Here is a 25,448-nt window from a genome sequence, read left to right on the forward strand (position 1 = left end):
TAGAGCCAGACTTCACGGCTTTAAATCCTAGTCCCACCGTTGAACTGGCTGTGTGACCAACCGGGGCACATTCTTTAACCTTTTCTCCGGGCTCTTCGTCTGCAAAGTGTTGGTAGTAATTGCGTATGCCTGAGATAAAAGAATTAAATGACTCCTTTTCTTTGTTCCTGATTTTTTTCTCTTCTTAGTTCACCTCTCTTCTTCACCAGTGCTTTTCTTACTTTAAAAAATCCAGTCCAGAAGTGGAAAGTGGCTTGATGTACATGTAGGTAGAGGACCTGACATGTGGATAAACACGTATGATAAAGCCAGTATCTGGCCAGTGTTAGTTGGCTGAGTGTTATTACAGGCTCTGGCTGGGGCTATAAGTCTTTCAAGCCTCCTGTAGTTAGAAAATTTTGTAATAAAATGTTAGGTGAGTTGGGAGTAGGGGGCTCTTGTCTAGAAGTCATGCCCTCCAGGGAAGGTTCGTTCACTGACTAGGAGCCCCTGCCGTACGGGGTGGAGTGGACTGTGAACAGGGCGTCCTCAGCATCTTACTCTGCGATTCTAAGTTATGTGTACACGTGTGCATGTGTGGGTTTCAGGGTTAACCCTTTATTGTATGAGAGACTTGATGAGGGCTGATTTCCTTCTAGCCTGGAGTGTCTCAGCCCTTTTTACCATGTCCCCCTTCGCAGATACCTTTGTTTTAACAGAAAGTTACTTTCTTTTTGTTTGTAAACCGTGTGGTGCACATCCTTTATATCAGTAAAATTTACGATAAACTTGTGCATGCATGCATACGCCTCAGAATGGTTTAACTGGAGGGCTTAGTCTGGTCACAGCTAACGTAATTATTGGTAGGCTTGAATTCAGAGCTGCCACGTGCTCTTGGCTTTCCACAGGTCTCATTTTTGTTTCTCTGTTCCTGTACTGCCGCCGTTTGTGTTATTTTTAGTACGTCATTTTAATTCTTCTATAGACTTGTAGCTGTTACTTCTTCGGATGCTCTTCTTCAGTGGTCACTCTAGGGGTCAGGGCAGAACTCTTTAATGCATTGTGATGGACTCAGTACTGACTCAGAGCCGCACAAGCAGTGTCGCTCTGCCTCCTCCTGCTTGTCGTGTGCACAGCGGGAATAAGTTTTTCTTGTCATACGTGTACTTTACATACCTACTACATCTGTTATAAGCCCAACAATACAGCGTTACAGGTTTTGTTTTAGAGTAATATATGTCTCAGGAAAACTAGGAGACGAGAAGAAAAGTAACATATAATCTTCATGCTTGTCCCCGTTTGTGTTCCCAGTGCTCTTCACTCCTTCCTGTGGACTGAGTCACTCCTGCTGTCTTACCTTTTTAGCCGAAAGGAATTCCTTTAGTATTTCTTGTTTCATAGGTTTGTTGCCAACAGATTCTTTCATTTTTTTAAAATCAGGAAAATATTTCACTTTCCCCTTTGAAGGATAGTTTCACTGGATATAGAATTCTTGGTTGACAATAAGTTGTGAATCTCCCCAGACTTCCCATTCTTGCAGCACCCCCCCAGGGTCTCCCATGTTCTGTGCGTGTGTAGTTCCCTACCTAGGCCTTTGTCAGGCTCTCTGGCTTCCAGAATGTCCCCTTTAAGCGTGCTGCTGTTCTGCTCCCCCAGCACAGCTGTGGGTGCTCCTGCCTGAGCCGGGACTGGGGCACCCCAGGCAGGTCGGCCACCAGCTCACTGCTCTCACCTCGTATAAACATGTCCCGAGTTGTTGGCCGCCTTGTTTTCCATTGCCCTGAAATGGCTGTTTAAGAACTTTGTCCAATTTTTGCCCTTACACTGTTGTTACCAAGAGTCCTCAAAATATTTTTAAATACATAAAATAAAATGCACAAGTTTACAAAGAAATTTATCAACAGTTTTGAAATTGTGATTTAGTGACGTGAGTGCCGTTTCACGAACATAAAATAGCAAAATGTAGTGACAAGCCTGAGGCCATAGTTTTGCAGTTAGATCTCAAGATGCACACAACTGTGGTGTGCTGGGGAGGGATGTATTGATGACAGAGTCTGGAACTGAACAAGCGTGACTGGTGTGTGCCTTCATAATCGAAGGAAATGCTACATTTATTCAGGGGTTAGTGGAAATAGTGATTGTTAATTTCTCCTGAAGAAACTTACAACCTGTTTCATCCGAGGCGTCTGTGGACCCCAGCTCAAGACCCCTGCCAGTGTCGTAAGCCTGGGAGTGAGGGCCTGAGCTGCGTGTGGGAGCCTGACTTCCTGCGGGGAAGGGCACCTGTGCTCCGCTCTCTCCCAGTAGCACGTGGAGAACTGAATGGGATCTTCTCTGTTACTGTAGCACTTTATCGGTCCCTCTGCTGTGGCATTGATCCGTGGATTATACTTTAAAGTTTTAAAAATAAAAAGGGAAAATTAAGTTGGATACTGAGTTATACGTAGCACTTCTGTGAACTGGGCTTTCCAAAGCAATTTTAGCCATAGGCTAAACATTACAGAGGGAAGTATCCAAAACTGGGGTTTTAACACATGTTATTTTAGCTTCTTAAGCAACAGAACTGCATTGTCAGGAGATCTTTACAATGCAGAGTTAAAATACACTGTGCTGTTTCACGTAGCCTTGCTGGGTTGTGGTTATAACACGCCTGACTGAAAGTTGGTGGGCTGGCAGTTTTGTGCGGTATGTACTGCTGGTGCACGAGGACATAACCCTCCTTGGTGAACCCTTCTGTCCCAATCCTCCCCTTTAAGGTCACTGCCGTCGCACAGCAGAATCAAGGAGAGGTGCCTGAGCCCCAGGACATGAAGGTGGCCGAGGTCCTCTTCGATGCCGCTGATGCCAATGCCATAGAGGAGGTCAACCTGGCCTATGAGAACGTCAAGGAGGTGGACGGGCTGGACGTCTCCAAGGAGGGCACGGAGGCCTGGGAGGCTGCCATGAAGCGCTACGACGAGCGGATCGACCGGGTGGAGACCCGCATCACCGCTCGCCTGCGGGACCAGCTCGGCACCGCCAAGAACGCCAACGAGATGTTCAGGATCTTCTCCAGGTTCAACGCGCTGTTCGTCAGGCCTCACATCCGGGGGGCCATCCGCGAGTATCAGACCCAGCTCATCCAGCGTGTGAAGGACGACATCGAGTCTCTTCATGACAAGTTCAAGGTCCAGTACCCACAGAGCCAGGCCTGCAAGATGAGCCACGTGCGTGACCTGCCGCCAGTGTCGGGCTCCATCATCTGGGCCAAGCAGATCGACCGGCAGCTGACCGCCTACATGAAGCGGGTGGAGGACGTCCTGGGCAAGGGCTGGGAGAACCACGTGGAAGGGCAAAAGCTGAAGCAGGACGGTGACAGCTTCCGCATGAAGCTCAACACCCAGGAAATATTTGACGACTGGGCCCGGAAGGTGCAGCAGCGCAACCTGGGCGTCTCCGGCCGCATCTTCACCATCGAGAGCACCCGCGTCCGGGGCCGGTCTGGAAACGTCCTCAAGCTGAAAGTCAACTTCCTCCCTGAGATCATCACCCTTTCAAAAGAGGTCCGGAACCTCAAGTGGCTTGGCTTCCGAGTCCCACTGGCCATCGTGAACAAGGCTCATCAGGCAAACCAGCTCTACCCGTTCGCCATCTCGCTGATCGAAAGCGTCCGGACATACGAACGCACGTGTGAGAAGGTGGAGGAGCGCAGCACCATCTCTCTCCTGGTGGCCGGCTTGAAGAAGGAGGTGCAGGCTCTGATCGCAGAGGGCATCGCACTGGTGTGGGAGTCCTACAAACTCGACCCGTACGTGCAGCGCCTCGCGGAGACCGTCTTCAGCTTCCAGGAAAAGGTATGTTCTGCTCTCTTCCTGCCATGTCCTGGGAGTGAGCCGCACGCAGGGACCACACAATCCACTAACACGCCAGCTCTCCCGCAGAAGGCCTGCGTGTTTGGTGCAGCTTCGGGCCACGTGAGCTGAGAGCGAGAAAGGCTTTGTATTCACCTGCTGTTTGGTGATGGTTGGGGCTTAGGGAGGACAGTAACACCCCGAGCCGTGCCGGGAACCAGTGGAGAGGTGAGGGACGCGGAGTCTGACACGGAATGAGAGCTCTACGGGTAAAGCTGCGCCGTGAGCTTGCTCTCGATACCCCCCTCCCAGACCCTCGCCTGCCGCTGCCCTCGGGACAGAGTCTGGGGTCTGGTGCGCGCTGGCTCCCGGGGACGGGGACAGGGCGGAGCTGGGTGGTTTCCTGCTCCCAGGCTTACGAGTCAGAGGTCTCCCTTCCCGTGCACAGAAGTGAGGAAGGGTTTCCCTTCCCTCTACGGTGACGCGGGGTGGGGACGTGTTCTCACGCCAGCACACAGGGTTAGCTATTTATGGAAGAACTTCTCTGCCTCGAACATTTATTCATTAATTGAGAAGAATGTCCACAGATAAAGGAATAGAGTGAGTGTTAAATACTAACTATGCCTTCCTTTAGGTGGATGATCTGCTGATTATTGAAGAAAAAATAGACCTGGAGGTCCGCTCCTTGGAGACGTGCATGTACGATCACAAGACTTTCTCAGAGATCTTGAACAGGGTCCAGAAAGCCGTGGACGACTTAAACCTGCACTCTTACTCCAACCTGCCCATCTGGGTCAACAAGCTGGACATGGAGGTGAGGGGTGAGGCTTGGTGCACGGTGGTGTTCATTTGTCTGCTGTCAGCATAGGAGTGCGCCCTGTTTCATAAGTTCATCAGTTGATCGTCAGTGACAGTCCAGTGTCTTCCCTGGAAATCCCGCATAACTAACAGTAGAGCCACGCTGTGGTCCCCGCGCCTGTACTCACCGTCTTTCTAAATTGGGAGCAGGGAGCTGTGAAGGAAGAGAGAGTTTGGCCGCCTCCTGCCCTCCCCCACCCCTGCTAATAATGTAGATTTTCCTTCCTGGGCCTCTTCTGCAGGCACCCTTCTCTGCCTACCCTGTCCCCCTCCACCACCCAGTTTAAACAGAGATACCCAGCAACAAAATGCCTCTTTTACTCCTGGTGTGGAGGACCTCGGCTCACGGCTTAGAGGTGTGCGGGCAGGGGGAGGTGCGTGTGAGTGTGTCTACGTGTGTGAGCACGCTTGTTTGAAGCATACTACCCCGTGGGGCTTTCTCACTGGTGGGTGTCAGAGAGTGCAGCTGTGAGGAGCCTCCAGAAGGAGAGTGTTTTATGGCAGACGTCACTCAGTGGGCAGGTGGTGGTTGGTCAGTTCTGAGGTTGTGGTTCACACATTTTCTCTTTTGAAATGGACACACAGATAAACAACAGGGTCCTACTGCAGAGCACAGGAAACTGCACTCAGTAGCTTGTAGTAGCCTGTAATGGTAAAGAACACGAAAGAGGATATATATGTGTGTATATGTATGTGTGTACGTATACATGTACGTATATAACTGAATCACTGTACTGCACACCAGAAACTAACGCAACATTGTAAATCAACTAGACTTCATTTTTTTTTAAGGGTTACTTAAAATGGATACATAGGGGAGAGGGTATAGCTCAAGTGGTAGAGCGCATGCTCAGCATGCAGAAGGCCCTGAGTTCAATGCCCAGCACCTCTATTAAAAATAAATTAATTAATCTAATTACCTCCCCACCCAAAAAACAAGAAAACAAAAATGGATACATAAGTTGCAGAGTATCCACCAGTGAGACCCTGACAGAGTATAAGTTAACAAACCCCACTCTTCTGAATCTACCGAAAGTCCCCAGTTTTCCGCACAGCCGTCCTCATGGTATTCCCAGGATGGTTTTGTGGCCCAAGGCAGACTCTTTACGAGGACATACAGACATCCTTTTCGTGGGAAATTTGTCTCATTCTAGATCAAAGAGAGTTCTGACTTTCTTCTTTACCTATTGTTAAAAGAAAATGGTCATTCTGTTCAGTGACAGATGTTTACTAGACTTACTATGTGGTGATCATTTTGCAATAAATACAAAAACTGAATCATGTTGTATGCACGAAACTAATACAATGTTATATGTCAATTATGCCTCAATTAAAAACAAAAAATGGTTTAAGCGCTAAACTATAGTTTTCTAGTTTTATCTCTGGGGCTGCCAGGAAAATGCTTTTGTTTTGTAAATTTTGTATCACTTCATCTGCTGTGTTCGTGTTAACCTCTGTATCACTCACAGTGGGGAAGACTGCTGGTTCCGCTGGCCCAGAGCACGAGCACAGCCAGCCTAACAGATGAGTTATCTGAGGCCAGGAAGTGAGGAAGGGAGACTGAGCCTGGGCGGGGAGGGCTGCGGTCAGGAACAGTTCGTCTTGGACCTGCGGCATCAGCTTTCTGGTATTGTGTTCTGTGAGCTACTTTTGGAAGAAACACTGTTCTTCGATATATTTTCTCTGTAGATTGAAAGGATATTGGGTGTCCGCCTACAAGCTGGCCTGAGAGCCTGGACGCAGGTGCTCCTTGGACAAGCTGAGGACAAAGCGGAAGTTGACATGGACACAGACGCACCACAAGTTAGTCACAAGCCGGGAGGAGAGCCAAAGATCAAAGTGAGTATCTCCCACGGCAGCCACATGGCAGTAACCGAGACAAGTCCCCCCTGACAGAGTGCCAGCGGAAATCTGCTTACAGCGGAGAAACCTGACTCCCAGGTGATCCGGCCTGCGTCCCAGCCGTCCTATGTGGGTGGCACGTACGGAGGGGCGACATGGGCTCTCCCCTCTGTAGTCTTCCTCCTAGGTCCTGGGAAAACAGCAGACAACCGCAGAGGGAGGGGCATTTGATGAAACTCCAGAGGGTCTTGGTCGTGAGAGAAAGACAATGAAAAAGCGAGAAAACGTCACAGATTGGAAGGGACTGAGGAGATATGACACCTGACTGTTGTGGTGTGCTGGTTAGATCCTGGGAAATCTGGCTGCAGTCAGGATTCTAGCTCATAGCCTTGTATCCACACTAATGTCTTAATGTTTCAATGGTCACATCGTGTTGGCGGAAGCTGGTGAAGGGCGGGTGGAGACTCTTCATGTTTTCATCAGAGCGCCCCTGTAAGTCTAGAGTTCCAAAAACAAATTTTTAAAAAATGAAAATGAAACTTAGGAAAAATTCTACACGAGGGAAAAAAATACAGCAAAAAATCATTTCAAGAACCGAGTGCGATCTGCTACAAGGTAATGTTCAGACTGTGACCCTGAAATGTCACTGTTTCCACAAAAATCTAAACCAGAGTTTCGTGGAAGAATGTGGTAACACGCTGGTCAGCACTCCAGACAGGAGTCTGTGTCCCAGCCACCTGTTTCCCATTTGTGTGAAGGAGTGGTCAGCTGGGGCCCAGCAAGCTTTCAGAAAGTTCTGTTCCGACTGTGCAAGCAGGTCCTGTCTCCTGGCGTGGGCAGTGGTTGTGAAAGTGTCCACCTCACACTAATTCATTAAGCCACGCGTTTGTTTTATGTAGTTTACAGTATTTGTGTTACGTTTACCAATAAAAGGGTCTCACAGATCAGAAGCCTGGAAGACCTTTGCAAGTGAAAACTTGAATCTGGGAGAAATGAAGACTTAACCTTTTTTTTTCTTCTAATGCTTGAAAAATGTTTTTACTTTTGAATATTATAGATATTCATCCCCAGAGCATATTTTTTAAAATACTGAGATGTAGAAGAGCAAGTGAGTGTGTCTGAGTTGATTCAGTTATTTAGTGGAGACAGGGTTGGAATTCTTGATTAGCTTAAGGCACTGGCAGGTGGCAGAGACCGACCCCACCATGTAAACCCACATCGGTAAGGTTGGCCTCATGTGGCTGCATCAGTGGCACTGGTTTCTCAGATCTCGAGGTCTTCTTGTCCAGAGGTCACCATGCATGTCAAATCCAACAGTGCTTCACTGAGCGCCCGTGGTGTGTCGGACCCGCAGGCACTAGGGGACCCAGGAGGAACCTGAGCAGTACCTGTCCTCTGACCTCTTATAGTCCTCTGGGAAGGGCCACAGACTACAGCATGAGATCACTGAAGACTATCTGCTGATAACGTAACAGATTGTATGGTTCAGACGGAAGTAGTTTAATGATTGAGAGAGAGAAAAAAAAGTTATATATCAAAAACATTTTACTGCAATAGACGACTGAGTAAAAATGAAATCTTTCTTTTACAGAACGTTGTTCACGAGCTGAGAATAACCAATCAGGTCATCTATTTGAATCCGCCAATCGAGGAGTGCAGGTACAAGCTATATCAGGAGATGTTCGCCTGGAAGATGGTGGTGCTGTCTCTCCCCAGGATCCAGAGTCAGAGGTACCAGGTGAGCCTCCCGAGCTGCCCCCCCTCGGCTCGGGACACTGCGCCTCTCTAGGGAAGCTTGACCTGTCTTTGCAGACTCCAGACCTGAGGCTTGGCACGCTAAGGGCAAGCTGGAGGAAGCTTTGTGTGACCTGACATTTTTCCCCAATAGTTGCTTTTCCAAATAGTCGTGTTCGGAGCTCTGGTCTCAGTGCTTCTTAGAAATTCCTGCTTCTTTCCCCCTCACATTTTATTATGGGAATTTGCAAACACACAGAAGCAGAGGGAGTCATGTGAGCTCATACAACACGTGGCCAGTTTTGTTTCATTATATGCCATATTCCCTTCCCCACCCCACCCCCACCACCAGATTATTTTAAAGCAAACCCCAGATACAGGGCACTCTTCCTAGTATACTTCTAGAGCAAAAGGAGAGCTCTGAAGACCGTTGCCTTTGGTGTCTGGCCTCAAGGCAGTGTTACTTCAAACAAGACCAGTGGTTTTCAGATAAACACCCCTCACAGCCTCTGCTGTGACAGGCTCTCGTAGGAAACAGTGATCCTCTTAGGAAGCGTCTGCTTTCTTAACTTTGCACATGAGCGCAGTTCTCTTTCATATCCTCTTTTATACCCTCGATCTGCTCTCGTCACTGGCTCTCCTCCCTGCTCACCGACCGGTCTGCTCTACTTGCTCCTCTTTCGTGTTCCCTCCTGCTCAGCGCCCCCTCCGCTCCATGCTCTCTGTCTCATCAGTTTGTCGGCTGTACATACCAGCCGTGTGCTGACAGCTCTGTGTTCGTATCTCCAGCCAGACTGCCAGTTCCACTGCCTCCTCAGCATCTCCACGTGGCCGCCTGATGGATGCGTCAGACTGAGCTTGTCTCTCAGTCCCCTCTCCCACTCGCTCCTCCCCCAGTCCTTCCTTTCCCATCTCCAGCTGCTCAGGCCAAAAATCATGACGTCATCCTTGACTGTCATTGCCTCCTTCTTCAGAGTTATTCCTCATCCATGTCTTACCGCATCCCCTGCTACCACCCATCCAAGCTACCATCGTCCCTCGCTGGGATTAGTTAAGTTCCTCCTGACTGGTGTCTCTGTGTCTGCCTTTGCTTCCTGAAATCTATTTTCAACACGGCGGCCAGAAGAAGTCTAACGTTGTGTGACTGTCCTGACTGCTCCTTTCAGAGCCCGTTAACAGCTTCCTGTTGGGCCCCATGTGCACACTGTGTGCTATCCTGCTGACTTAAGCGCCTACCTCTTTCCTCATGGCTCTGCTGCGGCCACACTGGACTCTTGCTCATCCCACATTTGTCAGGCAGACTCTTACCCCTGGGCCTTTGCACTTGCTGGGCTCCCTGCTCAGAAGCCATGGTAGCAGATATTCACATGGCTCCCTCCTCCTCGTCCTGGTCCCCACTCAAAGGTCACCTCCTCAGTGAGGCCTTCCCTGACTCCCACATTTAAAATACATCCTCCCGTCTGACATTGCATGTGTTTTGCTTTTCCCTTAATTATCTCTCTCCTCCAACAGAACGTAAGTCTATGTGAGCAGAGGTTTTTGCCTATTTACGGTACATAAAACAGTGGCACAAGGCAGGCTCTCAAATCATTGAAACAAACCAGCGACTGTGCCACAGGTTCCAGCGTCCACATTGGTGCACACTCGTGGTCACAGTCTGCCCCATTCTCTTAGACGTGGCCTTCAGCCCCGCCCGCCCAGGCGAGGCTCAGACCTCAGGGCCCGCTCTGGAGCGCCGCTCTCTGCCCCTGGGGTTCACGTGCTCTTCAGCTGGTTTTGCCTTGTGCTGACAGTGACGCCACATTTTGTAGTTTATGGTTGGTGTTCCTTCTGTTGGTTCAGTGAATTAAATATAGGCAGGCTTCTGGCTACCTGTGACCGGGAGAAGTAGGTGTCACTCCTGAAGTACCACTTTTATCGTGAGCTGTTCTTTGGTTCATTCTAATGAAGTGAAAGGTGACTGAGAGTCATGGTTTTGTGCACATGACTTGGGTGCGTTTCTGGCTCTGCTGGCAGGTGGGCGTGCACTACGAACTGACGGAAGAAGAGAAGTTCTACCGGAACGCCCTGACACGCATGCCCGACGGCCCCGTGGCCCTGGAGGAGTCCTATTCTGCTGTCATGGGCATCGTGACTGAAGTCGAGCAGTACGTCAAGGTGAGAAGCCAGTTCTGGTCAGATGCAGCACGTAACCTGTCTTAGGCACTCTTGAGTGTGAGCCGTAGCGAGCGTTGACTGCGCGATACAGTTTGCTTTTTTTAAAGCGAACGTCATCTAAGCTGAGCAGTAGGTCAAGTGTTCTGAGGTGTTAGTCATTTTGAAGAACAGAAACTGTATACTCTTCCACTATGAAAATTCTGAGAATTTAAAGTGAGAGTTTTTCTAACTGTGATGAAAGGACGTGGAATTTTTTAACAGCATGAAAATGCATATCAGTGTTACAGAGAGTGGCAAGCCCGGCTGTCGTGTCTGACTCTGACCTTCGCGTGCAGGTCTGGCTTCAGTACCAGTGCTTGTGGGACATGCAGGCTGAGAACATCTACAACAGGCTGGGGGAGGACCTCAACAGGTGGCAGGCGCTCCTGGTGCAGATAAGGAAGGCCCGGGGAACCTTCGACAACGCGGAGACCAAGAAAGAGTTCGGCCCAGTGGTCATAGATTACGGCAAGGTGAGCCCTGCTCACTGTGGAACAGTGTCAAGGCGGCGTGAAGGCTGCGTCTCTGACTAAAATGGAGTTGCAGCGTAGACTCCAGCACGGATCCTTGCTGATCCGCTGTCTCGTGCTCCCCCACCCACAGGTGCAATCTAAGGTGAATCTGAAGTACGACTCATGGCATAAGGAAGTCCTCAGCAAATTCGGGCAGATGCTCGGCTCAAACATGACAGAATTCCACTCCCAGATCTCCAAGGTGAGGACGCAGGATCCTGCCGCCACGACAAGGCCACGCACAGCCTCGGCTCTGAGTTACAGTTCTGTGCTCTCTCCAAACAGTCGCGCCAGGAGCTGGAGCAACACTCAGTGGACACGGCCAGCACCTCTGATGCGGTGACCTTCATCACCTACGTGCAGTCTCTGAAACGGAAGATCAAGCAGTTTGAAAAGCAGGTTGAGGTGAGCTCTGTCCGACCCTGCTGCTCAGGTGGGTCCCGGCACCCTGTCAGCCACGTTAACCGCAGACCCTGGCCTCCTGGGTGTCTGCGGTTTAAAAAGCCCTGCAGGCAATTCTCACACACATCAACTTTTGAGAATCACAGGGTTTGTCTTTGGAAATCTTTTGCTTTAGTTGTTGATCTGTGAGTCATCACACTTGAATTTCCTTTGTACAACTCGGAATGAAGTGTGAATCCTAGCTCCGGCGTGCTTAGCTCCTGTTTGGGCCGTCGGGACGCAGCTGGGAGCAGGCCCGGGTCTGGCCGCGGGCGGCCCTCGGGCGGCGGGCTGCCCTCTGACCACAGTGCCGTCAGGATGCAAGGTTCCCGGAGAGCAAATGTGTTCTGTAGCCATGGAGTGTCTTCTGTTTTGTGGGACTCTGACAGTAGTTTCGGTTTTCGTTATGGAAGGAAAATACTCAGTTTTATTTTTTAACTCTCAAAAGCTCTACCGCAATGGTCAGCGCTTGCTGGAAAAGCAGAGGTTCCAGTTCCCGCCCTCCTGGCTCTACATCGACAACATCGAGGGCGAGTGGGGGGCCTTCAACGACATCATGCGGCGGAAGGACTCGGCCATTCAGCAGCAGGTGGCCAACCTGCAGATGAAGATCGTGCAGGAGGACCGGGCCGTGGAGAGCCGCACCACCGACCTGCTGACCGACTGGGAGAAGACCAAACCCGTCACGGTGAGCCTCCCGCAGGCGCCACCTCGCACACCTCGGGCCTGGCTGCGGCACAGCGCTCCTCGTGAGGGTGGTCCTTTTTCAATTAAAAGCAGCAGCCCTCGCAGAGAGTGAATTTGAAAGTGTCACAGCCAACTTAGATCTCTTTTTACCTGGAGCTCCCCGTGACAGTCATTTAAGTCAGAAAATGGTTTAAAAGACTAACGTTCTCTGTTTTTAAGTTACCCTCTTACTGAGGCGTACTCAGAGGTTAGAATTTCTTTTCTCATGGACACAGGCCAGGCGTCACACTGCTGCTAGCTCTGTGCGGCGGCGGGGCCGCAGGTCTGCCATCGGCCGTCCCGTGGGTTAGAACCTCCTGTTCTGTCCCTGCGCCTGCCACCTCCAGTCCTTCGTTCATTCAGGTGTTTATCAGGCACTGCCCACGTTCAGAGACGCAGCAGTGAGCAGAGAGGCGGGAGCCCTGCCCTCTCGGGGTTACGCTCCAGTGGGAGAGACAGGATGAGAAGTGAATGAGGAAAAATGTATTTTGAGTCAGAAGGTGATCAGTGCTAGGGGCAGGGGGTGGTAGTGTTTACTGCTTCGCAGGGAAGGTGACATTTCAGTGGAGACTTGAAGGAGGGGCGTTCAGGCAGAGAGGACAGCAAACTCAAGCACGTGGGTCCCAGCCTGCCTGGTCTGTGCGGGTGGGATTCCGATTGAGACGCCTGTACAAACACAGCCGGGAAGGCGGGGGAGGATGCTCTCGTAGCTCAGGATGTGGGTCCTCCCCCATCTGCCAGCTAAGCCTCCACCCTGCCCTTGGCCCTGTCTGCACTGCTGGGCGCTAAGGTCCTGCTTTGTGTTTGACTTCAGGTTGAGGGGCCCTGGTTTGAAGACGGCGTCTTCTTTTGCTGACGCCAGTACCTCCAGGGGATGCAGGACGCCAGCTTTGGTGGGGAATGTGTATTGATCAGTAGGCAAGAGTCTGCTCACCAGAATTTGAGTATCTCTCATGGCCTCACCTTGCTAGTCATGTGTTACAGTTAAAATTTTAATTGATACTTTACACAGTCATCTTTAAAGGTTATTAAAATAAAAAGGAAGTGTGGAAATAGTCTTCAGGCTGACGTGGAGGTCATCTCCAGTGAACTGACGTGTCCCTCGGGGGGCATGGCTGGCCGCCTCCAAGAGCCTTGTCCTCTTGGATCAGGGGTGTCCCCCAAGGTGCTTAGTGAGGCGGTAGCTGGATGGAGAGGCGTCCCACCTCCTCGGTGTGTGTTGGGTCAGACGTGGAAGTGAGTGCTCCATCTGGGAGTGGGCCCACTTCATCAGTGTACACCTTGTGTGTGGACGTACAGAGACGTGTTCGAGGAATCACAAGTGTCTAGAAGCCCAGCAGGCTCCCCACTGTTTCGGAGCCAAAGCTCCTCTGTCCTGAGAACTGGCTCTGATTCTCTGGCCTCGACCACTTTCAGGGCAATCTTCGCCCAGAAGAGGCTCTTCAGGCTCTTACCATCTACGAAGGGAAGTTTGGCAGACTGAAGGACGACCGGGAGAAGTGTGCAAAAGCCAAGGAGGCGCTGGAGCTGACGGACACGGGCCTTCTCAGCGGCAGTGAAGAGCGCGTCCAGGTAGGAACCGCGTCCGCTGGGTGGGGCGGCTCCTCGTGCTGACTCTGCCCCCAACGCAGCCGTCTCAGGGCCCTGCCAGCCTGAGACGGCTCTCCTTCCGAAGTTTAACTGCTCTCCTCTTCTTAATCACAGGTGGCCTTAGAAGAGTTACAGGACCTCAAGGGCGTTTGGTCAGAACTTTCTAAGGTCTGGGAGCAGATTGATCAGATGAAGGAGCAACCCTGGGTTTCAGTACAGCCTCGAAAGGTACGTGTAGTTAAAGTGCGTGTGAGTATACCGCCACACGCTGAGCGTTGCAGGCTTTACCTAGAAACTTGGCAAGCAAGGAATTATATCGGGAATCCACACAATGTCACTGAACGGTCATTGACATTATCCAGGCTACGTAAAAAATTCCTTTAATGATTTTTTAAAAATACGTTACCATTTAAAGGAATGTTGGCAAATTAAATGCCATCTTGTGTTACTCTTGATAGCTTCGACAAAATTTAGATGGCCTCCTGAACCAGCTGAAAAACTTCCCCGCACGATTACGGCAGTATGCGTCCTACGAGTTTGTCCAGAGGCTTCTGAAAGGTTACCTGAAGGTAGGTGATACGGAGCTGCGGTCATGGATGCCCGTTAGAAACACAGCTACACAGGTAACACTGCCTGCTCCCTCCACAGGTAAACATGCTGGTGATTGAGTTGAAGTCCGAAGCACTGAAAGATCGCCACTGGAAACAGCTGATGAAAAGGCTTCACGTAAACTGGGTTGTTTCCGAGCTCACCCTGGGCCAGATCTGGGACGTTGACTTGCAGAAAAATGAAGCTATTGTCAAGGATGTGCTGCTTGTGGCACAAGGGGAGATGGCTTTGGAGGAGTTTTTGAAGCAGGTAAGAGGCTGACGGGCACTTTTATGTCGTTTCAGGCTGTAACATAGATTTGAGCTGTGTGCAAACAGCCTCGTCTGTGGACCTCTTTGTCCCCATGACACCTGGTCACCTGTGGGGCTAGTGAATGCCCACGTATTGATAACATGTGTCTTCCGGCTTCACTTCAGATAAGAGAAGTGTGGAACACTTACGAGCTGGACTTGGTCAACTATCAGAACAAGTGCCGCTTGATCCGCGGCTGGGACGACCTCTTCAACAAGGTCAAGGAGCACATCAACAGCGTCTCCGCCATGAAGCTGTCCCCGTACTACAAGGTGCCCGCACTCCCACCGTCGTAGCTCACGGTCACTACATAACTTGCTGTGACCTTACTCTGCATTTTGGGTAAGTTGTGGCATATCTGTGAGTGGAGAGCTTAGCAGCTGAGCTGTGTGTCCGTCTGCCCGCTAGGTTTTTGAAGAGGATGCCCTGAGCTGGGAAGACAAACTGAACCGGATAATGGCTCTCTTTGACGTGTGGATCGACGTGCAGAGGCGGTGGGTCTACCTGGAAGGCATCTTTACAGGCAGCGCAGACATCAAGCACCTGCTACCGGTGGAGACCCAGCGGTTCCAAAGGTGCGGCCTCGCGTGGGGGCAGAGGAGCCACAGGCCGACTTGGCTGCTGACCATTTTACACAGAGGCTGACATCTTTGTGTTTCACTTGGTTTGCAGCATCAGCACGGAGTTTTTGGCCCTAATGAAAAAAGTATCCAAGTCTCCCCTTGTTATGGATGTTCTGAACATCCAGGGAGTGCAGAGGTCTCTGGAGAGACTGGCAGATCTGCTGGGAAAGATCCAGAAAGCACTGGGAGAGTACCTGGAAAGAGAGCGCTCATCCTTCCCCAGGTGGGAGTCGTCCTGATGAGGAGTGGCGGGAAGCTTGGCCCTGGGCCGCTCCCCCAGCCTCACACCGTCTGGGCCTGCATGTCGGTCCCTCTGACGTCGGGGACTTTGTTACCAATAACCCTTTAATGAATGCTATTTCCCTTTCACCCACTGATTCCTAATTATAACTAAGAATCCTCATTTTCTACCTTGGAGTTACATGTTAAGCTTCATTTTAATTATCATCCACCCTCCCAGGCAAACTGCATCTCTTAAAAATTTAGCTCTGATAATTTTATTTTCTAAGTGGCATTTTTTTCTTTCTGAATAGCTCACTTAGTGTAAATTGAACAGGTTTTTTTTGTTTCTGTTTTTTATAATTCAGGAAATGAGGTGAATTACATGAAGTCCGTTGCGTTTCTCTTCAGTGTCTTGTTGGGTGGGTGTGTCCTGTGCGGAGGGCTGCAGAACTTTGGATGTGATCTGATCTCAGGCTGGAGATCGTCCACCACCTCCCACAGCCATCTCCTTTCCCACAAGCTGCAGTTTTGCCTCGGTTCGCCTTCTTTGTGTATATGTAACATTTTAGCAACCTGAACGCTATGTTAATTTTAGGTTCTATTTTGTGGGTGATGAAGATTTGCTTGAAATCATTGGAAACAGCAAAAATGTAGCTAAGTTACAGAAACACTTCAAGAAAATGTTTGCCGGTGTCTCGAGCATCATCCTAAATGAAGACAACTCTGTCGTCCTGGGCATCTCGTCCCGGGAGGGCGAGGAGGTAGGTCAGTTTCTGGCTGTGACTTGGAGAGCTTCTCTCACCTTGGCACACCGCAGTTCTCAGGTTGTCTTTGTTTCAGGTTATGTTTAAAACTCCCGTGTCAATTACTGAGCATCCCAAAATCAACGAGTGGCTCACGCTGGTGGAGAAGGAGATGAGGGTCACGCTGGCTAAGCTCCTTGCCGAGTCCGTCACAGAAGTCGAGATTTTCGGTAAAGCAACTTCCATCGACCCGAACACCTACATCACCTGGATTGACAAGTATCAGGTTTGTACAGCAAAAGGGACAGTCTGAGGGTGGGTGCACGGGCTGTCCTTAAAACGTCCTTTTGAATCTTGTGCCCTGTGTCTTTCAGGCCCAGCTGGTGGTCTTGTCGGCCCAGATAGCCTGGTCTGAGAACGTGGAGACGGCCCTGAGCAGCGTGGGCGGGAGCGGGGATGCGGCACCCCTGCAGTCCGTGCTCAGCAACGTGGAGGTCACCCTGAACGTGCTGGCCGACTCGGTCCTCATGGAGCAGCCCCCGCTCCGCCGGCGCAAGCTAGAGCACTTGGTTAGTCCTGGCCCAGCTCCTTCCTCCCAGTCCCCTCTTGTGCCTTCGACCCCAGTGGTTGAAAGAAATCATGGTTGGAAAATACTCTCATTGGTGTTAGGAGAAAGCAGACGGCCTCTGACAGGCTGGGGTGTGGTGGTCAATGCCTGTTCCTGCTGAAAGGCAGTCTCGGGGAAGTGGAGTCGCACACACGGCCTCCTGGTATAGAGGAGGGGGACACCCCGCCAGGGTCTTCCGCCCTCTCATCCTCTCCTTCCCGAAGAGCCGCCCCAGGAGGCTGTGGCCCACGGCCCGGGTGGGCCCGGCATGCCCCTGAGCCCAAGGCTCTCGCTGCGGGGCTTTGCCCCGTGTGCTACAGACAGGCGGCTCCTCTCCCACCACGCTGCCTGCTGGTGGCAGAGTTTTTACTTAAAATGGGGTGTTTTTGTTTGTTTCTTTGTTTTTGCTACAGCTCTTGATTCTGTGTGATTCCATTACGTCAATAACAGTCTATTTTTTTAAAAGTGAATTTGCGTTTTGGAATGTTTACACTGTAACTGTGCCTAGAATCTCAGTTTTAAAGTCTACTGAACAATCCAGACGCCCAGAGAATGTACTTGTGTACTTTAGTTTACATACTTTAGCTCAAGAAGTGTACTGTATGATAAACTCTGAAAGTGACTCTTTCTTCAGATTACAGAGTTGGTTCACCAGAGAGACGTCACAAGGTCCTTGATCAAGAGCAAGATCGACAACGCCAAATCTTTCGAATGGCTCAGCCAGATGCGATTTTACTTTGACCCTAAGCAAACCGATGTGCTACAGCAGTTGTCGATTCAGATGGCAAACGCCAAGTTCAACTATGGCTTTGAGTACCTGGGTGTCCAGGACAAGCTGGTGCAGACCCCCCTCACCGACCGCTGCTATTTGACTATGACACAAGCCTTAGAGGCCAGGCTCGGGGGGTCCCCCTTCGGTGAGTCGCTCCACAGAGCTGGACGGGTGGACTCAGATAGCAAACGTAATTTTCAAAGGTTAAGCAAATGATCTAAATGTATTTCATAACTGCACAGCTGGTCTAAAACTTTAAATTTACTGACAGTCATTACATTTATAGTTGGCCCTTGAACAACACGGGTTTGAACTGTGCAGGTCTGCTTGTACACAGATTTTTTTTTTTAATAACTGATGCAGTCAGCGCTCTGCATTCATGAGTTTCGCATCCTCAGATTGGACCAACTGTGGATTGAAATTTCCATCCATGGTCGCTCGAATCCGTCGGTGCGGAACTTGTGGGTGCAGAGGGCCAACTGTGGACTTGAGTTCCGTGGACTAGGGGTACATGGCAGTCCTGGAGCCAGTCCCCCTCGATACCGTGGGACAACCATACTTTGACTTTTTTGCTTTTTATAATTCTTTTAAAACCAAAGGTGTGTTCTTGTTGAGTTCTCAGTTACTTTTCTTCAAACAATAGGGCCTGCTGGGACTGGGAAGACTGAGTCTGTCAAAGCTCTCGGCCATCAGCTGGGACGCTTTGTTTTAGTTTTCAACTGCGATGAAACCTTCGATTTCCAGGTGAGAAGCTTTGTGGGACCCACCTGGAGTCCAGGGCCCCCAGAGGGCCGGGTGGGACGCCACGCCTGCACCCTCGCAGAGCCACCGGCCTGATCGCTCAGCTGGGTCCCTTTGCCTCCGAGGCCTTTGCGGACGGGGATGTTGGAGCTGTTCGAGACGCCTGGCACGCACTTGCCGTCAGCCTGGCCTCCGCGCCTGCAGAGCTCGCTCTGTGGTGTGGCTTAGCATCTCTCTAGTGTCTGTGTCGGGGAATAAACAAATGACGTGGAAAAGGTTTTTTAAATAACAAAAAGTGATGGCATAAAAATAACAGTTTCGTCACTGGGATTTTTTTGGCGCAGGAGCAAAGTGTGATTTGCTACGTCTGTACACTTGCTGTGTGTAGGGCTGGGCCCCTCGCCTCACGTGTGAAGCTGATTCCACCCTCAGGCCCCCCGGGAGGGAGGCAGTGTTGCTCCTACCTCGCAGATGGGCAGATGAGGGTTTTGAGGTGTGACTTGCCCATGGTCGGGCAGGTGTCCAGGCCGGGCTTGGAGCCCTGTACAGCCAGCTCTGAGGCTGTGGTTTTTAGCTCCTTTCTGTCTTTCCATTTCAGGCGATGGGCCGAATCTTTGTGGGACTTTGCCAGGTGGGTGCGTGGGGCTGCTTTGACGAGTTCAACCGCCTGGAGGAGCGGATGCTCTCGGCTGTGTCCCAGCAGGTGCAGTGCATCCAGGAGGCGCTGCGCGAGCACTCCAACCCCAACTACGATAAGAGTAAGACTCGTTTTTCTCCTTCAAGTTCCTTAGAGAATGCAGAGGGGATTCCACTGTGGGCTGAGGTACACCCCTCTGGTTAGAAATAAGTGAGAATTTGATTTGTCTCCAGGACTTGCTGTTGGGGCAGGGTGGTGGTCCGGGAGAGCAGGTGCACCCTCGCCACAGAGCAGTCAATCCTTCCCCTGCAGAAAGAAGCCCCCTTGCTCCCCCTCGCACCTGCCACAAATACATGTTTGAGCCACTGGGGTCCTGTTCCCCTCTTCCTCCCACATCCCCGTAAGCCAGGCTTCCTGGCGCCTGTTTGGCCAGAGTGTTGCAATGGAGTACCCACTCTGGGGACTCCAGGGCTGCTTCACTTGCCACGTCCCACGCAGAGCCCGGGTGCGGGAGCCGCAGGGGGTGTGGAAGTACGTCGGCACTGGGTGGCTTACACGCCCAGTTCAGCTTCTAGTGCTCCGTTTTGTGTGATAGCGGTAGTAACCCGTTTCACCAGACCTCCTGAGTAAAACGAGTGTCACAGCAAGCGGTACCTGGGTGCGCAAGGCCCCGTATGGAGGAAACGTAACCCTAAGAAGCCTGGGCTGCTTAGGGGGAAGGTTGTTTATTTGTGTCATGACCCCAGGAAAGGGTTATTCTCGTGACCTAAGCCAGCCGTTTTGTCACGACGCTCATTGGTTTTTGTTTCTGCGCCAGCTGTTGGGCTGTACTTGTGTTCTTGGGTTGACCTTGTGACACCCAGTAATGCGTGAATAGGGTAGCGGGCTCCCTGCCTGGTGACTTGATCTGTTACACATTCAGACGGCTTTCGTGGGGATGAGGTGTGTGAGGATGGGTCTGCCTGGGTGGGTGGGTGACGCGCCTGGTGAGAGCCCATGGAAAGGCCAGACACCAGGGAGATGGGTGCTTGGTCTGTAGTTTTAGAGAGACTTTAGAGTGGTTTTTTTTTTTACCATCATAAGTCTTAACACCGTTGTCTGATTTTCTGATTTTCAGCCTCTGCCCCCATCACCTGTGAGCTGCTGAACAAACAAGTCAAGGTGAGCCCGGACATGGCCATCTTCATCACCATGAACCCCGGCTATGCAGGCAGGTCGAATCTTCCGGACAACCTGAAGAAGCTGTTCCGGAGCCTGGCCATGACCAAGCCCGACCGGCAGCTGATTGCCCAGGTCATGCTGTACTCCCAGGGCTTCCGCACCGCGGAGGTCCTCGCCAACAAAATCGTCCCATTCTTCAAGTGAGTAACGTAGGGGGACTCATGACCGTGTTTCTGCCGTGTGTTAAGGCGCCATTTTAAGTTTATGTGATTGTGACACATCTTTCCGAGTGCCCATCTCTGACTTGGCAGTGGGCACCCTTGGTGCTTAAAGTGCACTGTTTTTGAAGAGACCCTTTTCCTCTGTAGACTCTGCGATGAGCAGCTCTCTTCTCAAAGCCACTATGACTTTGGTCTGCGAGCCTTGAAGAGCGTGCTGGTCAGTGCGGGTAACGTGAAGAGGGAGCGGATTCAGAAGATCAAGAGGGAGAAGGAAGAGCGCGGCGAGGCGGTCGACGAGGGAGAAATCGCGGAAAACCTCCCTGAGCAAGAGGTGGGGGCGGACGTTCCTCCATCACTCAAACCCACACTAGTTTCCCCGGGCATTCCAGCGTCTCAGTCATGGCTGGAGCGCTGTCACTGTACCCGTGCGTGCGGGGCCGAGCACTGACCCAGGGCGAGGGGGCATCGGGTCTCCCTGCTTGTTCACGGGACATCCTGGGCATCCCCAGGGCTCATGCGCTTCTCCCCACGCAGATCCTGATCCAGAGCGTCTGTGAGACAATGGTGCCCAAGCTGGTGGCGGAGGATATCCCGCTGCTCTTCAGCCTCCTGTCGGACGTGTTCCCTGGCGTTCAGTATCACCGCGGTGAAATGACCGCACTCCGAGAGGAGCTGAAGAAAGTGTGTCAGGAGATGTACCTGACGTACGGAGATGGAGAGGAAGTCGGCGGCATGTGGGTTGAAAAGGTACCTGGGGTGGTCGTGGCGGCCACGGCCACGGGGAGAAACCCATCTGAGAGCTCTGCCCACGCAGGCTGGGCCCGTCGGCTGCCTTGTGCAGATTTGCCCCCAGGCTTGTTAACCTAAATGTAGTGATAGCAAAACTTACTGAAATTTTCACTTACACAGCGTAGTTCTCTGAAGATGCCAACTAGAGGGAGCGTCGTAGTTAGCGGGAAGTGTCTGTGGCAGTGAAAGCCCTGTTGACAAGACTCCCCGGCCCCGTAGGGTAGCAGCGTGTTGTCAGGATGCCATTTGCAGTCTGTGCTGGCCGTTTCTTTCACCCCCGCCGTGAGGTTCACTTAAGAGAAAGTATGTTAAGCGCACAAGCCACGTGCTGACCCTGAGCCGCTGTCCTCCTAGGTTAGACAAGCGGCTCGTTCATCTGGTCCCTGCTCTCCTGGCAGGGGATCTCGGTCTTTTTTGAGACAGCTTGGTCAGCGTCTCCTATTCCAGGGGCTCCCAGTTTTCCTAACTTACCAAATAGCTCCCACAGTTTGGTTGAAACCCCTCCTGTACTGATTGTGGATGTGGCCTGTGGAAGGTCTCTCTGGTTAGAAAGCCCCAGTATTTGCCTTGAAGGATTCACGTTACACGTTTTTTCCTTGGTATCGGGAAACGTGGCCGAGGAGCCTCCCTCTCCTCCCCCAGCGCTCACGCACCGCTCTGCTGGGCCCTGCAGGTTCTCCAGCTCTATCAGATCACCCAGATCAACCACGGCCTGATGATGGTGGGGCCTTCGGGGAGTGGGAAGAGCATGGCCTGGCGCGTCCTTCTGAAGGCTCTGGAGAGACTGGAGGGCGTGGAAGGCGTGGCCCACATCATTGACCCTAAAGCCATCAGCAAAGACCACCTGTACGGGACCCTGGACCCCAACACCAGGGAATGGACAGACGGGTTGTTCACACACGTCCTGAGAAAGTAAGTCCCCTTGGGTCAGTGTCTGCAGTCCAGAGAGGTGGGCCCTCGGCTCGCTGTCCTGTGATAAGTGTACATTCTTTCTCCAGCCGCAATCTGAACGCACGTGAAAGTCACCCTGGAGACCACCCTGGGGTGAGCATTTCTGATCTAAGTCACGCTGCTTTAAAGCCCTTCTTTCTGCCGCAGGATCATAGACAACGTGCGAGGGGAGCTGCAGAAGCGCCAGTGGATCGTCTTCGATGGCGACGTGGACCCCGAGTGGGTGGAGAATCTCAATTCGGTGCTGGATGACAACAAGCTCCTCACCCTGCCCAACGGCGAGCGCCTCAGCCTGCCGCCCAATGTGAGCATCGCGCTCGGCGCTCGCCGGCTGGGGCCGGGGGTTGGGGGTCGGGGGGCGCAGGCAGCGATCTGTGCGCTAGGTTCTTTCATTTCCGTGGCTAGTGAGAAATACTTTCAAAGGGTTTATTAGTAACTTTGCACTATTCATTGAACATTAGGCAGGCTCCACGGTTGTCAGTTAACCTTCCCTGCAGCCCCATCGTATGGGGTCGTAGTCAGGACTTCTGGAAAGTGGCAAAATGAGGAGGCTTTCAAGGCCATCCGTGCACACGCCGCCTGAGGGTTCAGTAAATGCGGGCGGGCCTGCCGTGGCTGTACGTTCATGCGATGACCCCACGTCTGCAGTGTCACCATCTGCCGGCCCTTGAAAGTACAGCAGTGAACAGAACAAAACCCTAGCTCTTCCGGGGCTCACAGTCTGATCTGGAAGGCCGGCAGATGAGATACATGGTGATGGTGCTGCAGAGAAAACTGAGGGGAGGGGAGCATCAGTGGGGGGGGTGGCACTGCCAGGAGGGGTGATGCGGAGGCTTCTTGGGAAAGGGGGTGCTTCTGCAGGGGTTAAGGGTGTGAGGGAGCAACCACTGTGGCTTCCAGGCATTCCAGGTGGAGGGACGGGGAGCAAGAGAGCATCTGGCTGCGCCTGGTGTGTGCACAGAGGGCGGGGCAGGGAGAAAACTGGAGGAGAGAAGTCAGGGTGAGAGCAGGTCGGGCGTGAGGCCCGGAGCGGGGGCTGCGAGACAGTCCGGGTTGGGGGTGATGTAACCTGTTTGTTCACGGAGGTCCTCTGGCTGTCTGGAGGGTGACTGAAGAGGGCGGGTGGGAGCAGGAGGACCACTGGGAGGCCGCGCCCCGGGCACAGCCGTGGGAGCGGGTTGGGTGAGTTGGGTGGTGGTGGAGGTGCTGAGAAGCGGCTGAGTTGTAGGTATAATTTAAAGTTTGTGCCAGAGGGATTTGCTGACAGCCTGGAGGTGGGTGGAGGAGGGAAGGACCCTGAGCGGCTGGCAATCGCCAGCTTGTATCCGGAAGGGTCCGCACAGTGGCTATTGTCACTTTAGGAACCAAGCTGCAGTGCTCAGTGCTGGTCTGAGAACGTGCACTTACGCAGACTCGGGTCCCCATCTGGCTTGTCAGGTTCTTTTCTCAGAGCTTGTTGCCCAGTAGATCGTAGCGTTGTCAGAAAGAGACGGATCCCCTCGTGAGCACTGAAGTTCAGGCTCCGGAATCAGGCTCTGGTTTGAATCTCAGCCCTGCCATCTGCCAACGGTGGGACCCAGCCTGGTTGCCAGCCCCGTCTGTGTAAAGGAGACACTGCATGCCTGTCTCATGGGACAGTCGTGAGGACTGAGCCTGGGCGCGAGGCCACAGCTTCTGGCCGGGTGGCGCCCTCACTGCTGACGCCCCTCCAGGGAGCTGTTGCTCCTGCTCCACCAAGAGCTCACCTGCTCTTCCCCCAACACACCTTTTTTCCTGCACAAATTCTTTTATGGAGTGAGGTTGGTGGATGTTGTAGTGATGCAAACTATAGATATTCTTATTTTTAACTAAGTGCACAGAAATTAGATTTAAATTGCTGTTTCACACATCTGTAGATAAAATCACTTTAATATTCAGGTGTTTACCAAACCCACGTTGTTAAATCTACTTAACGTTTTCTCTCAAGGTGCGAATAATGTTTGAAGTGCAGGACCTGAAGTACGCCACCCTGGCCACTGTGTCGCGCTGCGGCATGGTCTGGTTCAGCGAGGATGTGCTCAGCACTGACATGATCTTCAACAACTTCCTGGCCAGGCTGCGCAGCATCCCCCTGGACGAAGGGGAGGATGAGGCCCAGCGCCGGCGCAAGGGCAAGGAGGACGAGGGGGAGGAGGCCGCCTCCCCGATGCTGCAGGTCAGAGCGCAGCCCAGCTCAGCTCAGCGGGGTGCTGGGTGTGTGTGCGGGGCGAGGTCAGGCATGCCAGCCCTGAGCGGTTCACGGACAGTCACCGCATCTCTGTTGAAGCCAGGCAGTTGTTAGAGGTTTGCGTAATCGGCATTGCCTTCTACCAGCTTCTAGGGAAGCCAGTGGTCGCAGCTATGAAAGCCACGACAGGAAATTTTTTTGTTTTCTCTGCCGATTAGTGGAAGACTGCCCTTTTCCTTTTCAGTGGTGAAAACCACGGTTCCCAGAAAGCGTGGTGTTAAAGGACCAGCAGGGTAAAGGGATAAGGATTGGTTCCTGCCGCTTCATTCTTCATTTTTGCGATCCACAAAAGTTTCTGAGTCGTGTGACCCTCTCCGGGGCCTCGGGTAGAAGAGATGTTAATCTCCCGGCTTCCTGAGGCGGCAGCTAAGCCTCGGTCTCTCCCTCCCGCAGATCCAGAGGGACGCAGCCACGATCATGCAGCCCTACTTCACGTCCAGCGGCCTGGTCGCCAAGGCCCTGGAGCACGCCTCCAAGCTAGAGCACATCATGGACCTGACGCGCCTGCGCTGCCTCGGCTCGCTGTTCTCCATGCTGCACCAGGCCTGCCGCAATGCCGCCCAGTACAACGCCAACCACCCCGACTTCCCCATGCAGCTCGAGCAGCTGGAGCGCTACATCCAGGTCAGGGCGCCAAGGCCGCGCATCTGCGCGGCCGGCCTGCCCCAGGGAGCGGGCTGGGCCTCAGGGGCTGGGGCAGTGCGGGCCGCCTCCTGACCTCAGAGGCTAGGGACCACTTCTTTGCAGTGAGTGGTGCTGAAAGTGTTTTTCCTTTATCGTTGAAATTTCATTGAAAATGGGCTCCCGTTGCCCTTCCAACAGCGGTACCTGGTGTACGCCATCCTCTGGTCTTTGTCTGGAGACAGTCGGCTGAAGATGCGAGCGGAGCTGGGGGAGTACATCAGGAGGATCACCACAGTGCCGCTGCCCGCCGCGCCCAACATCCCCATCATCGACTATGAGGTCGGAGCACGGCGCGCGCCCTCATGCCTTGGTCCTTGCCTGGCTGATTCCATCTGTCCCAGGGCAGCCTCACTGCAGACTTTGACTTTACCTTTCTTTCCTGGGAGGGGTTTTGTCCTTCTAGTCTTGTGTGGTACAAGGGAA

At 52.3% G+C, this 25,448-nt stretch overlaps 1 protein-coding gene across 1 annotated transcript in view; it reads left to right on the top strand.

The window, feature by feature from the left end:
• The window catches only part of DYNC1H1 (dynein cytoplasmic 1 heavy chain 1), a 61,249-nt gene that overhangs the window by 14,031 nt on the left and 21,770 nt on the right, over positions 1-25,448 (top strand). The window contains exons 8-37 of the mRNA XM_072963726.1: positions 2,736-3,812; positions 4,444-4,623; positions 6,357-6,506; positions 8,101-8,247; positions 10,260-10,400; positions 10,736-10,912; positions 11,043-11,153; positions 11,237-11,356; positions 11,841-12,080; positions 13,535-13,690; positions 13,823-13,936; positions 14,167-14,277; positions 14,357-14,566; positions 14,734-14,880; positions 15,017-15,183; positions 15,281-15,454; positions 16,049-16,214; positions 16,294-16,482; positions 16,571-16,765; positions 17,438-17,720; positions 18,219-18,319; positions 18,915-19,074; positions 20,071-20,314; positions 20,483-20,666; positions 20,870-21,082; positions 21,798-22,036; positions 22,223-22,379; positions 24,042-24,269; positions 24,735-24,965; positions 25,164-25,304. Coding sequence (XP_072819827.1) covers positions 2,736-3,812; positions 4,444-4,623; positions 6,357-6,506; positions 8,101-8,247; positions 10,260-10,400; positions 10,736-10,912; positions 11,043-11,153; positions 11,237-11,356; positions 11,841-12,080; positions 13,535-13,690; positions 13,823-13,936; positions 14,167-14,277; positions 14,357-14,566; positions 14,734-14,880; positions 15,017-15,183; positions 15,281-15,454; positions 16,049-16,214; positions 16,294-16,482; positions 16,571-16,765; positions 17,438-17,720; positions 18,219-18,319; positions 18,915-19,074; positions 20,071-20,314; positions 20,483-20,666; positions 20,870-21,082; positions 21,798-22,036; positions 22,223-22,379; positions 24,042-24,269; positions 24,735-24,965; positions 25,164-25,304 — 6,153 coding nt within the window. The remainder of the gene's footprint in view (positions 1-2,735; positions 3,813-4,443; positions 4,624-6,356; positions 6,507-8,100; positions 8,248-10,259; positions 10,401-10,735; positions 10,913-11,042; positions 11,154-11,236; positions 11,357-11,840; positions 12,081-13,534; positions 13,691-13,822; positions 13,937-14,166; positions 14,278-14,356; positions 14,567-14,733; positions 14,881-15,016; positions 15,184-15,280; positions 15,455-16,048; positions 16,215-16,293; positions 16,483-16,570; positions 16,766-17,437; positions 17,721-18,218; positions 18,320-18,914; positions 19,075-20,070; positions 20,315-20,482; positions 20,667-20,869; positions 21,083-21,797; positions 22,037-22,222; positions 22,380-24,041; positions 24,270-24,734; positions 24,966-25,163; positions 25,305-25,448) is intronic.

Source organism: Vicugna pacos, chromosome 6 (assembly GCF_048564905.1).
Source record: "Vicugna pacos chromosome 6, VicPac4, whole genome shotgun sequence".
Classification (NCBI taxonomy): Eukaryota; Metazoa; Chordata; class Mammalia; order Artiodactyla; family Camelidae; genus Vicugna; species Vicugna pacos.